Below are 15,291 nucleotides of genomic sequence, written 5' to 3' on the forward strand. Positions count from 1 at the left end.
CAGGTCCGCCAGCGACCTGCTAACCGCCGTCCCCTCCCTCCTTGCTCAGACAGATGATCCTGTCAGGAGGGGCAGCGGCCTGCTTCATCACCCTAATTGCCGTGTGGTTTGCGTTCATCAAGGAAACAGCAGGGATTCCAAATTAAGTTCCAACATGCAATTTATTCAAGATGTAAGGCCCATTGAGAGACTCTGCAGAAGGCCCCGCCCTCCCTTTTGGAGGCAGAAGTTTCCTGCTGCCCGTGCTGCCACAGCCCATGCGTGTCTCCTGGGCCCCAGGCTCCCTGGAATGAGGATTCTCCCCGGTGGCCAGCTGCCTTCCCATTTTACAGACGGGGTTGCTGAGGCACAGAGGAGGGTCTCGCACGTGGAAATCGCCCTGGGCACGTGGAGGCCAGCACCCGCATGGGGCTCGTCTGTTTTTGGGAATTGTTGTGCATGACAAAGTGTCTCTCTGGCACACCCTCTGGCTCGTTGACAAATGAGCCAATCCTGAGCCCTGGCGAGGGCCGGGGGAATCTCATTTGGAAAACTGAATCATCCCATCAGCGTCCGTTTGCCTGCAAGAGGCTCCTGAGCAGAGCGCAGCCGGAAGCCCACTCTCGCGGGCTTCATACGGATGGGCCCACCCCTTCCAGGCAGAGTCGGCTGCCAGGGTTTCCACCACGGCTGCCTATCACCTGTCTCCCCTGAAACGTTTCATGAGTCACAAAGACACCAGAGCGGACATGACAAAGTCGACGGGAAAGCACAGAGGTGAGGAAGCCACCGAAATGAGTAGGTACCAGCCAGCGACTGCTCAGCCCCGTGCACGGCTGCACACTGGCTCCGTCCTTGTTCAGTTCTGGGCTGACCGGCAGCGGCCGGGCGCCCAGGCCGGAGAGCCCCCCTCCAGGGCAGCACATGGTCGTGGCCATCAACAGTTCGTGGCCAGAGACTGATCCCTCTCACTCAGGCGGGAATGAGAGCAAGATGCCAAAACAGACTCTGGGGCTCACGGTTCCCTAACGTGCAGGGTGTGCTGCAGGGACACCAAAGTGGCGTGCGCTGAAACCTGGCCCACGTGCGTTCTGGAAGGAAGACTTGCCACAAAGCCAGCCTTGCCTGGCAAAGCTGGGTTTCTCCCGGTTCTTGGATTCAGCCCCCGGACTAACACAGACTTCCTACCATTTAGCAGAACAGTGCCTTCGGGGAATGGATTGGTTCTGAAAGCAGTAATGCAGCGAGCGATCCCTGGGGAAGGAGCATCTAGTTCTGATTGACAGCCTGGAGGCAGAAAGTGGACATTTCAATCCAGGCCTGATGCCATTATTTGAAGGAGGCGGGCAGGGACTGTCATGCACCAGTTTCCCCAAGACAGAATGGGGAATGGGAAGGAGACATCACTGCCATAAAGTGACTGGAAGTTTAAAACTTAATGGTTGCAGCCTGGCCTTCGAACTCAAACCTGAAATTGAGGACTTACTAGGTCTAGGGGTTTAGAACAAGCTCTTTATGTCTCTGGCCCTCAGTTTCCCAACCTGGAAAGTGGGCGGAATAATAATATCCATCTCTCGGTCTTCATTTAGAGCAAGGATCCTCACGTCTTTCCCTGAAGAGCCAGATGGCAAATATCGTAAGGCTCTGGGGGCCAGATGAACTCTGTTGCAGCTACTCCACTCTGCCGTACAAACGGCAAATGAATGGGCGTAGCTGTGTCCCAATAAAACTATTTACACAACAAATGGTGGGCCAGACATGGCCTGTGGGTTACAGCATGCCAACCCCTGACTCAGAGGACTATATGAGCCAATGCAAACGACAGCAAAAGTGCCTGGCACAAAACTGCTGACCCATAAATGTTACTATCATCATGACCACGCTCATGATCATGCTCATCGGCACTATTGCTCTGCATTTGGTCATTTGGATCATCAGGTGCTGCCTAATAAAAATCTCTCCTCTCCCTGCCTTTACCAACTTGTTAAATCAGTTTCCAAAAGGGCACTTAAGCGGATTGATTCAGACTCCCGGGTGCAAATGCATTCAGGACTTTGCCCTGAAGTTGCCTGCTTAATGCGGCTTCCCTAATCTCCAGCATTTAAAAGCAAGGGCAGCTTGGATGCCCACTGAAGTCCCATTGATAAGACTTCCCATTTAAAGTTACTATTGCCCTTCACGAGGGATTTCATTCGCAAGATGGCATGGTTTCCCACTGCTGCTTGAGGAAGTACAGACGATTACAGCCATTTTGTAGACAAGAAACTGAGCTTTGGTTAAGTTGACTTGTGGCAAGTCATGCTGAGGGGTGGGAGCTGGGCTGAAATTTGACCTGGTCGGGTCCGTGGACTCTAAACCCAGTGCTCCTTCCCTGCCATTGCAGCTGCAAATAATACATTTGCTGGTTTAAAGAGAAAAGGAATTCACGGAGTACGTGGCTTAGAGAGTTTTGGGGAGGAACCGAAATCAGGGTTGGGGCTGTGGAGGGGAACAACACCCCAACGATAATGCCGGTGCCGTCAGCACGGAGCCTGCTTTGGATCCTTCGTCCTCCTCTCTCTCTGCCCCTCCCCCACTTGCGCTTCCCAATAAATAAATCAGTATTTTTTTTTTTTAACATTTATTTATTTTTGAGACAGAGAGAGACAGAGCATGAACGGGGGAGGGGCCGAGAGAGAGGGAGACACAGAATCGGAAGCAGGCTCCAGGCTCCGAGCCGTTAGCCCAGAGCCCGACGCGGGGCTCGAACTCACTGACCGCGAGATCGTGACCTGAGCCGAAGTCGGACGCTCAACCGACTGAGCCACCCAGGCGCCCCAATAAATCAGTATTTTTTAGGGGCACCTGGGTGGCGCAGTCGGTTAAGCGTCCGACTTCAGCCAGGTCACGATCTCGCGGTCAGTGAGTTCGAGCCCCGCGTCGGGCTCTGGGCTAACGGCTCGGAGCCTGGAGCCTGTTTCTGATTCTGTGTCTCCCTCTCTCTCTGCCCCTCCCCCGTTCATGCTCTGTCTCTCTCTGTCCCAAAAAAATAAGTAAACGTTAAAAAAAAAATTTTTTTTAAAAATAAATCAGTATTTTTTAAAAAGTCGGAAATCCTGCCACGTGCTGCCACACGGGTAAACCTTCACTTCAGGACATTATATTGACTGAAATAAACTAGACACAGCAAGATAAATACTGTACAATTCCACATATATGAGGTCCCTAACATAGTCAAATTCATAGAGAAGAAGGTAAAACGGGGAAGGGGTCCTTATAGTTTAATGAATACAGAGTTTCAGTTTGAGGTAACGGAGATTTTCTGGAGACGGACGGTGGTGACGGCCTCACAACAATGTGAACACAATGCCACCGGAGTGTGCGTTTAGAAACGGTTACAGTGGTAAATTACGTGATGTATATTTTACCACCCACACAAGAAGAGGTGCTGGGCTTGGCAAATGTCCCTTGTAAGAACTTAGGCTTTCATTTTCCAGAAGGGAAAACAGAGGCCCAGAAAGTGACAAGACTAATTAGTGGCAAAGCTGGCAATTGTCTGAATCTCCGGCACTTGCTCTTTCCAGAAAGAAACTGCTGGTAGAAATTTGGATGCCGGCTCCTCAGCCCCGCTCCCTCCAGGATCTAACAAGTAGGACACGGGCCAGGCAAGCGATTAAACAAGTGAAGTGGGTTGGATGGGAGACACTAATGAGAAGTGGGGACCGCGTGATCGGGGCCGCCGCTCCTCGGCTCTGGCGGGTTCGACATGTGGGAAGAGAGCCCAGTGCTATCATAGCTTATGGTTCTTTCAAAGAAGCCACACTTCCAGATATTTGTGTGCAAGTGCCTGAACCTTAATCACGGGCAACAGACTCAAACAAGCAAACAAACAAACAAACAAACAAACAAAAAATAGCCTATAGGTCGATTAAAATATACGTATGGGTTGAATACTGCTCTCGGACTTGTGGTTTGCAAACTCAGGGTTGAGCGCAGAGGCAAGGACCCCAGATAAAAGCAGGATAGAAGTTTTGACAGTAAATGCAAGCTGCCTGGTAGTTTTTCAAAGTGTAGGCTCCCCCGTAAAGGGGGGATACAGTGAAACATGGCTATTAACTAAAAGGCAAACGAGAGCCCCCTGTTACATTCTATTTTGGAAATTTAAACCTTCAGACCTTCGGGGGGTGGACTGGGACTGCAGGTTAAGCTCTGAGGGCTCGTAGCCACCCTCCTTGCTCCAAGGAGCATGAGGAGGCCTGTCATCAAAACTCAGTAAGACAGAGGGTGGGAGAGACGGCCGGAAGGAGAGAGAAGGAGGGAGAGAGACGGACGAGGAGGAGGGGAGAGGAAAGGTGGGAGAGAGTAGGTGTTCATTCCCTTTTCTTTTTTTTATTTTTTTAAAAATTTTTTTTCAACGTTTTTATTTATTTTTGGGACAGAGAGAGACAGAGCATGAACGGGGGAGGGGCAGAGAGAGAGGGAGACAGAATCGGAAACAGGCTCCAGGCTCTGAGCCATCAGCCCAGAGCCCGACGCGGGGCTCGAACTCACGGACCGCGAGATCGTGACCTGGCTGAAGTCGGACGCTTAACCGACTGCGCCACCCAGGCGCCCCTCATTCCCTTTTCAAGGCTGACTTTTCCTTCTGGAACCTCTGAATTCTTGTTCCCACTTTGGGGAATCTGCCCCCTGGCTGACATGGCCCAATTGATATTTTTACCTGACTGACTCTTACCTAGTAAGTTTGCTTCAGTGAGAAGGTGTTAGTGAGCAGGAGAGAGGAAAACCATGGCGGGGAGGGGCCAGAAGCCCCTTTCCAACTTGTTTGTTTTTGTTTTGCTCAACTCATCTGACTTCACAGCCAAACCTGTGGTCAATCTATCAGCCATTGCCCTGAGGGGAGAAGGCATTGCACCTTCCTCCCACCTGCAGGAAGCTGCTCACCCAGTACTCACAACTGTCCCGTTTTGAGTCTCCTTGGTACCCACGGTGGGCAGGAGGAAGTTCTGTTCAGGGTCAAAACAGATCGTTAGTAACAGTAACTCCAAAGCAAAGCCTTTTCTATTTCCCAACACTAATTGTCCAAACAGCTTACCAGAAATTATACCAAAATTCGATGGAATTACATGCCAGTGTTCAAAACTACAGACTCCAATGATTGGATATACCTAGAAAATTAAGGGGCAAAAGTGAAATTCCCTTCCCTCATATATTACAAAGAACTTAAGGTCCAGCACTCATTGGACCAATTTGCTACATAATAAGAAATTTCACCGGGGGGCCGGAGGCTCTGTTCTGGAACTCGATGCATGGCCTGACATCCTGGTCCCCCCGGTGGGCTGAGTGCTTGTTGATTTCATTCTGACCTAAGGCTGGGAATGTTTCCCAGAATCCCCTTCCCTGAACGGGTTCCAGGGCAAATGTGGGGACGATAGGAGATCATGTGAGGTGTGAAAGGCAGAAGTACAGAGGAATCATCATCCTTGGGGGCTTGGGGTGACCAGACACACGGCTTTACAGTCCTTCTGTGAGCTCACTCGTTACAGGACCATTTTGGAGTTCATGTGAGGCTTCTTGGCCTGCCTTGCAAGATCTGGTTTCTGCACCTGTCCTTGGATGAGGCTGGGGTCGTTAGTAAATGTCTGAGGTCCTTCCAGGCCACCGTTCGGCCAGCTCTTCCCACATCAGTGAAACCACTAATTTCCATATTCAATCCCTTATTCCTATAATGCTTGTGGTGGCTCTGACTGATCCCAGCTGATATGCATCGGGCAAACACAAACATCATCTTCATGAACGAGCCACTTATTAGATTTAAGCCGAGTCAGCAAGTGGGGTCAAAACACTCACATTCAGTCATTTCCTGGCAACTGATTCCAACTGGAGGGATGAGTTATTTAAGTAGTTTATTTTCCACTTAGAAGGAAGCCATCTCCTTCTTTTCGTTCTATAATATCTCTATAACTCCTTTCCCTGTTTGAGCTCGATGTCAATTCCTCATCTCTGAACTGAGGATGCCCTCATTTTCAAACAGGAAATGGTGGTCCTAGGAAGTTTCCAGGCACATCTGCGTGCCCTTTAGCTGATTCACAGACTGATACACTGGAACACACTCCAAGCTGAAGGTCTGGTTCAAGTTCCTTGGCAAAGGAGTCACACATCATGCAGGGGTCACTGAAAGGGCAGGCCCCCTGTGGCCATGCGTTCACATACTATCTCAATCCCTAGGTCCTGTTCTGCACAGTCCTCTGCACGGTCCCGTGCGTTATTTCTCATTTCAAGGTTTTTCTTAAATGGGCTCACCTCTTGGCCCTTGGGGCACATTAGCATTGGCCCAAATTACATTTCTATACCACAATTCTCAAACACACTCCCCGATTCTCCTTCCCAGGTTCCCAAGTACTGCTTTGGCCTAGGAATCTCTCAACTGGGTGGTAACTAGATTTTGGTCGGGAGAGAGCTTTGGTATTTTTCTTCCAAGGGTCTCAAAATGCCACAGCTGACGTTCCCAAGACGGCAAGACTAAGAATCTGAGTGGATGAGGTCACACTGACGAGGAACAGTATGCCACGTATCTGGAGGTGGGTGTTTCGGGTAGTGGGAACCGTAAGAGCAAAGGGCTTGAGCTGGGAGTGTGGCTGGTGGGCTCAAGAGCCAGCAAAGGGGCCGAGGCAGCTGGAACAGAGTGAGAGAGCGGAGAATAGTGGAAAATGAGGTTACGTAGGTAATGGCCGCTGAAGGTGCCCGCAAAGCACAGTTTTTATTTTTATTCCAAGTGACTTGAAAGTTATTCAAGCATTTTGATGGAGCCTGCTTCGGATTCTGTGCCTCCCTCTCTCTCTGCCCCTGCCCTGCTCATGCTCTGTGTCTGTCTCAAAAATAAATAAAAACATTAACAAATTAAAAAAAAAAAAGAAAGAAAGTTATTCAAGCATTTTGAGGGGCACCTGGGTGGCCTGGTCGGTTAAGCGTCCAACTTCAGGCTCAGGTCATGATCTCGCGGTTCATGAGTTCAAGCCCCGCGTCGGGCTCTGTGCTGACAGCTCGGAGCCTGGAGCCTGCTGCGGATTCTGTGTCTCTCTCTGTCCCTCCTCCACTCACGCTGTCTCTCTCTCAAAATAAATAAACAAACATTAAAAAAAAGTTATTCAAGCACTTTGACCCTTAGGCTGAAGGGAGGCAGTCTAAGAAGTCAGATGACAAAAGATACGTGGGGTTGAGAAACTGTCCTAACAGGGGAGCCACATTTGGATCTAACGGAAATTCTCACTAATCCTGGACACTGAATCTGATTAGATTCAGAATCTGGTTGGGTTTCTTCTTTGGGGAAGGGGTGAGTGTATTTTATGGGAAGAAGGAAGTGTACAGACGTACCTTTGGTGACCTTTGGCACCAAATTCCACTTCCGGTTCTCCCAGGACACATAGTCAATCTACCTTCCCAGCCTCCCCACGGGTAGGTGTGGTCATGTGACTGACCAGCAAACTCTGGGCAATGGGGTGTGAGCTGGGGGGTGTGATTACTTCCACGCCTGGCCCATAAATGCTGCTCACGTGTGCTCCATTTTAGTGAAAAGTCCATAGGATTTCTTCATGTGCCTTTTCCTCTGCTTGCTCGCTGGGATGATTTATCAGGATGAACTTGAAAGCCCAGTAACTGCCTGGTACTGGAATTTAGCATGAATCACCCTTGCGCAGCCCACAGACCCAAACCCAGCCCAAGTGAAGCATCAGTCATGATAAAATAAACAAGCTTCCCCCGATATTGTATCCCAGTCTCCCACGGCCATCCCTTCAAGCCCCCACTGTGACGGGAATCCAGCCCCTCAGCTCTGGCAACACCAGCTGTCCCAGAATGCCCAAGCTGTGGTTCTCCAGATGTGATGCATCCTCGCTCTTAGGGAGGCACATAAAAGGATTAATCTGGAAAGCCCAGTTAACAGCACGTGTAGTGGAGTCCGAGTCTTTGTGGAGCGTAACAAGGGTGGAAAATGGGGATGTTATCTCTGGCCCATCAACTTAAAAATCCTGTGCAAGTTGCGGAGTCTTGGGTAGGGTAATTGCACCATTTCTGTACTTCCAGTGGTCTGGGGACAGTTCTGGAGCCCATGAGACCGCTCAGGCTTCTTTAGGGAAGAATCCCTCCTACATGGCTGTATCCGTGTGACCCACTCCAGAAGAACATCTCATAGAAAGCACACCTAACCCAAGCCCAATATACCTGTAGCTTGATGCTGCCCTTGCCTCCTACGTTTAGAGAAAGGCTGCTGTGTTCTGAAATTTTCACTGTAAACCCACCTCTGCTCCTATGTTGCCTGAAGCTTGTAGTTACAGACATTTTCTTATGTGTACTAGAAATTGGGTCAGCGAGGCTCACAGTAGACATATTGGTATTTTGTTTACTACCAGCCCCTTCTGTATGGGAATCATCCCTTTCCTGTTTCATGTAATTCTGGCAGGGCTATAAATCAAGAGACTGATTTCCACCCACGTTAGTGGCCATACAACCAACCAAAGATGACCAATCATAACTCCACTTAAGGGAATTTCTATAGACTCTAGGAGAAACAGTATCTCTTCTGAGATTTCGAACTTGGATCATCTGGGACCCTAATTTTCACGTAAAGCCATGATGCCTGCCAATTCTGGGCAAGGCAGGGTTCAGAAGTTGAGAGGGAGAAACTGATTCTTAATTACAGCTGTTGAGTTACCAGATCCAGCCCTGCCTGAAACCAACAGTTCCACACCCTTGGACTTAGTTACATTAACTAATGTATCTTCTAAAACGTAACAAAATTAAGCTTGCTCTGAATTGGATTTCTATCACTTGGGGGTTACTGGAGGTGAACCCATGATCTTACCCAACTCAGCATATTTTCTCATTGACGTTCTTCCTAAGGTCTCACGGGATGCACTTACCACACCTCCACTGAAGTCATCTGAAGCCCCTTCTATTTTGTAGTTTTCCCTTTGAATCTACTGCCCTGCCTCAGGGCGGCAAGCTAAGTAGCGAATACGGACAATACTTCTTGTTCTCATGGACTTTTCTCTAAAAGACAGACAGTTGTGTCAGCTGATCATGTTAGAGAATCCCTAGCGAGAGTCGTTTTTTGACCAGGACCCCTGCATTCACCCCGACCTCATTGGGAAAGCCTGTACTCACCTTAATCCCGTATTTTCTTATTCACTGGAAAAGAGCCTACAGGGCCAATTAACATTAATTTCACAGGTCCTTGAATTGTCTGCTTCATAAGTTCTCCTCTTTTTAAGTTTTTTAAAGATTGGTTCCATTTGGGGGATTCTAACATTCCAGGCCACGAACATACTGTTTCTTTTCTACAGTGCTTTGGACCCATGAGCTCAGTGTGGGAATGTTCTTTTATATCAGGGGTTGGGAAACTCCAGCCCATGGACCAAAGCCAGCCAGCCACCTATTTTCATAAATCGTTTTCCTAGAACACAGCCATGTCCATTTGCTTATTTGTTGTCTATGGCTGCTCTTGTCATTCCTACAAAGACCATATGGATGCAGAGCCAGAAATATTTAGTGATCTGGCCCTCCACACACAAGTTTCCTGATCTTTGCTCTAGATTTTAGTGCTTCTCGATCATTTCTTCATCCTGGCACCCATAAGCAATGGTACTCTGAGAGATGAAGGAGTTAATAACTTGACAAATCTTTGGAGCATACTGCTTGGAAGGTCTACTCTAGATCACGTGGGGCAGGATATGGCCTGGCGTATATTTGGGATATCACTGTCTGATAGCCTAGTCTTCTTTTTGAGACACCTGGGGGGGCCAATATGTGATCTGAAGCTTGGTTCTGTACATTCTGTGTTTAGAAATCCATGTGGATTTCAATCATGGCCAAGGCCAGGGTTACTCCTGTTCCTGGGTGGTGGTGATCTCCTGGACATCCTGACTTCTCATGGAAACTGTCCCTGCAGAATCAATCAACGCAGGGTTCCACAATGAGACTTAGATAAGCACAAAGATGGGGCGCCTGGGTGGCTCAGTCAGATAAGCATCTTGACTTCAGCAGCTTGTGGGTTTGAGCCCTGCGTTGGGCTCTGTGCTGACAGCTCAGAGCCTGAAGCCTGCTTTGGGTCCTGTGTCTCCCTCTCTCTCTGTCCCTCCTCCACTTGCACTCTGTCTCCCTCTCTCTCTCTCTCTCTCTCTCAAAGATAAATAAATGTTAAGAAAAAAATTTTTTAAAAGAGCACGAAGATGTTACCATCACTAGTAGGGCCAGTCTGAGCCATTTGGGGTTCAAAACTAACAACCAGCCTACCTGTGCAAGAACTGTGGTGTGCCCTTGAATATGCGGTCAGACTCTGTAACAGCTGTCCCAGTCACTTGACCTTTTCCCTCAAACAGCACCACAGTAATGGCAATTAATGCCCATCTCCTGATGGGCCGATGATACTAACTGGTGTCCATGACTTCACTTCTGCACCTTAGCCACACGGGCTATGGAATCCATAAACCACATCACATTTTGAGGTCCCATCACTATACTCTTCCTTTTTTCTCATTTCATTATGGCATAAATTCACTGCGGAAGCCAAAAGAAGTGACCATACACTTGTTATATTGCCATGGAGGAGAAACGTGGATTAAGAACCATTCACACCAACAGAAAGAATGAAACTGCAAGTTTATTTAAAAGTATAAAAATTAAGAAACAAAAACAAAAACCCAAACCAAAACTTAACCAAAACACAAAAAGCAACCACACACAAACTTTCCAGTTTGCATCAACTCTGAACATCACACACTATTTATCAACCACTTTGTTGCATGTTTGAAAAAGATGTCAGTTTCAGAGTAGGGGCTGAATCAGGGGGTAAGCTATCAATTACAGTGCCGCTAATTTTAATGCTAAAATAAAAAGAATTCGCTGCTCTCATCTGAGAAAAAAGCACAGAGACGGTTTCCTGGTTGGTGTAGATTTAGGCAATGTATAAAAAAATATTCTGGATGGAAATGAGTTAAAAAATATTGCTGGCCACTTATTTGCCATTTTGAGTAGGGGGAAAAACAGGAAAAACCCCTGTAGCTTTGGTGCCCTATTTATATATTTTTAAAAAGATTCATTAAAAAAAATCAAATCTATAATAAAAATGTCCCTGTGTTTATTTAAAAAAACAACAACATTAATAGGTTTTCTTATCTACTAAGACCATTTGTTTTTCCTAAGATGCCTGGAAGCAGAAAAGCGAGTGAGATTAATTCACTGCACAATTAATTAAAATTAGAATCCTTTCTTCTAAACAACTTCCAAAATACCAGGAAGGAGCATGGGCCCATCAAAGGGAGAAGAAATAAAGCCATTCTGACTCACAGGAGATGAAATGTTCAGCCAGAGTTCCTACCACACTCTGGATACCATCATTAAGTTCTTTCTGTATCAGAGTACATGGAAAATAACTCAAGTGTTATTTAAAAAATGAAAGACAGAAACGACTAGTCTCCTTTTCTTTAACTTAGAAAGAAAGAAATCACCAAGTCGCTAGCTTTCCTGTAACATATTTTGGATATGGTTAAAAAAAAAAAAAAACCCAAAAAAGTCCACAGAATAGGATCACTAAATGCTACTTCGTCCCCCACTCCTGCAGGCTCCATTTAAATTAGCATCAAAGAGGTTACCGAAAATTTCTTCCGCTGCGGGAAGAAGTCCTGAATGGGTGAGCGCTGCCTGGAGTGGTTCCGCCTGGTTCCAGTTTTGTGCCCCATCAGGGTGGTTTCTTGCCAAATAACGCCTACATTTCTACCCACTGTATCTCCAGGGAGCGGGCCCTGCAGGTAGCTGGGCACAGAGAAAGAGAAACACTAGCAGAAACACAGAGACTCTGAACTGAGGGAGAAAGACATCCCTCCTTCTGCAACCTTCAAGAACTTGATAAATAACAACTCAAAGTGCAACAATGCACGAACGCCAGGCACACAGGTCAGTCTGCAGTGACCCGGTGTCAGGGCTCAGCGGGACAAAGGTGTGATCTCCTTTTTGTATCTTTCTTTGGACCTCACTAAAGGAAAAACAAAAGAAAACAAAGAGACAGCTTTCCTATACACATATAAATAATCCCTTAACTAGAAGGGAAAAAACAAACACACTGTTTCAAATGCATTTCTAAGAGATTAAAAAACAACAAAAAAAGTCCGAATGGCAAATCTTGACTCCAAATTATCTACCGTCCACGTCTTTTAGAGGAGAAACTATGGCAAGTCAGAAGAAGCCTGACCCTGACTCTAACCCTAGCCCTAATCCTAAGTCAGGACGCTGGTATCTGGGCCTTGGGAAGGGGAGTGTGTGCAACACAGGGACCCAGGAGCTCTGGTGGGAGGTCCTGAACATTCTCACGTGTGTCATCAACCACAGTGTCCTCAAGTCCAAACGCACAGGTAAGAGGACTTCTGGGTGTTAAGGTGACGTCGGAAGCTAGTGTTGAAAGTTGCATGGATGGGCACAGATGGGCGTGGTTTACAGGGACGGAGGACCAGATCAGATTTTTGGCCAATTCAAGTTGGGGTCCTCAGCCCTTGGCTCCGGGAAGGTCACAGCCAGGAAGGGGACGGTCCAGAAGCCAGAGAAGGGCTGTGGCCCTCAGCAGGCCCAGGCTCTCGGCAGCTTGCATTTGAAGAGCTGGGAACTCGGACGAACTCACGGCAGAGGCCCCCTGCCCGTTCCGGGATGAGGCTGATGACACATTGCAGAGAAAAACCCTCAACACGAGGATTCTTGGGGAAGGTTTTAAAGCCTGAATCTATCAAGTAAATGGTTCAGAGTCACTCGGAGAACCAAAAGGCCACTGGTGATTGCGGAAGGGTGTAACTCATGGCTGTCTCCTCTGGCCACGGCCTCGGCCGAACCTAGGGCGGCGCGCAGGAGAGTGTGAGGCAGGCTTTGGTGCTCACCTGGATTCTTCCCAGGGCAGCCATCCACGACGGCCTCCTGGAGGATCATCCGACCCAAACCTCCCACGGAGCCATATGGTAGCAGCCACGGGGAACTCGGGCTGGTGTCTCCCACCCTTCTGGACATCCAACACGGCACAGGAGCGCTGCGTTCCCCAGGACTCCTCAAATGCCGCTTTATCCGGCCGCCTGCTAACTTACGTTGCCTTGTCCGCAACATTCCAACAATGACACAATGACGTGGCAAGTGAGCTCACGCTCCTGGGCCCCGCAGGACGAGTGACCTCCCAGAAAAGATGGCACAACACATCGTGTCGCCCGAGAGGCCAGAAAAACACCAGGTCTCCTTCTAAAGAACATCCCTGAAATCTGGGGTGGGGTGGGGGGAGAGGGTAGGAAGCGGGGGGAGAGGGTAGGAAGGGGACGGAGAGACCGCTGACACCCGAAATCCCTCCTCGAGGCACCCTGAGGAGCTCCCCATGAGCTGAGTTGTTAGGATGGTAACCAAGTCAGAGCAGATTAACCCACATGGACTTTGGAAGCGCCAGATTTATACTTCTGCGGTGCCCTGGCTGGGCGCGGAGTCCCTGGGCCCTGCGGCGCTCTCCGGGGGGCCGGGCTGCCCCGGGCCGTGGCCACTGTCTGCCGCGCTCAGGAGGCTGCTGGCCGCCTGGGAGCTGGCGCTGTCGGCACTCCCGGAGCGGGAGCGGTAAGGGGGCAGGTCCGCTTGGTTCAGAGACTCAGTGTCGGAGGAGTAGGGTGGCGGAGGAAGGTCGTACCACGCGGGTCTGCAAAGAAGAAGGCAGGATGGGGCGGGAGAGGCAGGGGACAGGGGAGGGAGGACGACGTGTCAGGAGCCAAGGCAAGGCGGTCGCCCCACCTTCCGCCCTGGTCTGTGGGATGCTGATGTGTCCCCCAGGTGGGGCGGCTCTCTGGGTTCTGGGAGGACCCTTGGTCTGCAACAAGACCAAGGGAACGGACAAAGGTCAGTGTGCTCTGGCTGGCTCGTGCTGCATGGGCAGGTGTCCAAGCCATATCCTCTGGGTGGCCCCGGGTCGAGGATGCCAAGCGTCCCCTTGCCTTGTCCTGGGCGGCCTGGCGGGGACACTTGGCTCCACCAGTGAGGGGCCCTGCGGTCCAGGACTGAACCTCTGACGGTCCACAGAATTTGGGGTTCTTACTGAAAGTCGAGAACTGGCAATGTGGACTTGGGTGAGAGGGTATCTTCTCAATGGCTCGGTGCTCTGCAGAAGGGGTAATAATGACACCTAGCTTGCAGGGCGATAACTTAAGGGAAGAGTCTATTTTGCAGTGCTCACTGGGAGTCAGACACCATGCCCCCCTGCCTTACCTTCATTACCTTATTTAGTGCTCACAAGCGCATTAAGGGCAGGCCATTGTACTGGGGAGGAAACTGAGGCAAGGGGGCATTAAGTGACTTGCAGAGGACCACAAATAACTAGTAAGCAGCAGTTCTGGGATTGAAACCCAGGTGTTCCGACTCCAGATTCTGCAATTTAAACTTTACTCTGCATTGGAGGGTCCAAATAAAGAGGTTATGAGTGGTGAGTGAGGTCCTGGGCTCGGACGCTTATTTGCAACGACGTCCTTAAGCACAACCCGCTCAAGTGACGGTTATCTTTTATGAGAAGGAGAAACAAAGTTTAAAATATACGAGAGCTGCCACTGGAGCGGGGAGAGGAGCCCAGTCAGCCCGGGCACAAGAGCTTCAAAAGGCCTCTCGCCGCACCGGGTAAGTCCTGGGCTCAGAGGAAGAGAGCACTCTTCTTTCTTTGACTCTGAGAGCCAAAGTGAACTTCCCAAATGGGTTCTTGGGGACACCCTGGAGGTCACCCAAGAAGGGAGGGGAGGGTGGGGAGGCCTACCACCTGCTTCCATACAGAATTCTGCTTTTTGACTTTCTCTGTTGGCTTTCTAGTCCAACTCCATTTGAAATGAGGGTCCTGTTGTTTTAAAAAGCTTGAGAGTGCTCTATTCTACTCCTTTCATTTTATAAATGAAGGCAAGCAAGGAACTCATTCATTCATTCATTCATTCATCCGTTCGTTCATTGGTTCAACAGTATGAACCACCTCTAATATGGCCACTGGCGCTGTTCTGGAGTAGGGGGTGAGGCCCCATGGTCTGAACATGTATCGGTGTGGCTGAGTTGGCCAGGATCCTAGGTCTATGTCCTCGGACAAGTAACTTAACATCCCAGAGCCTCCGTGTGCTTGTCTGTAAAACTAAGGCAAATAATGAATCTCCCCCAGTGGCTTGCAGAGAGGAGTAAATGAGATGATACTGTCTTGCCAGGACCCGGTAAAGGCCAGACACTGCTGTCGCGTCTGCTGCTGAGCGCGGGCTCGTGGCAGGCACCCGGAACCCAGGTGTGTGCGCCTGTCCCGCGTTCCCC

At 49.3% G+C, this 15,291-nt stretch overlaps 1 protein-coding gene across 4 annotated transcripts in view; it reads right to left on the bottom strand.

Annotated features, from left to right (window-relative positions):
- Positions 1-10,595: 10,595 nt before the first annotated feature.
- Positions 10,596-15,291, bottom strand: part of LDLRAD3 (low density lipoprotein receptor class A domain containing 3) — a 242,038-nt gene continuing 237,342 nt past the window's right edge. For all 4 annotated transcript variants that reach the window (XM_086677672.1, XM_086677675.1, XM_086677673.1 and 1 more), the window contains one exon: positions 10,596-13,663. In XM_086677672.1, the coding sequence (XP_086533798.1) occupies positions 13,426-13,663 (238 nt within the window). In that variant the 3' untranslated portion in view covers positions 10,596-13,425. The remainder of the gene's footprint in view (positions 13,664-15,291) is intronic.

Source organism: Puma concolor, chromosome D1 (assembly GCF_028749965.1).
Source record: "Puma concolor isolate L17-30 chromosome D1, mPumCon1.1.hap2, whole genome shotgun sequence".
In the NCBI taxonomy this organism is placed as follows: domain Eukaryota; kingdom Metazoa; phylum Chordata; class Mammalia; order Carnivora; family Felidae; genus Puma; species Puma concolor.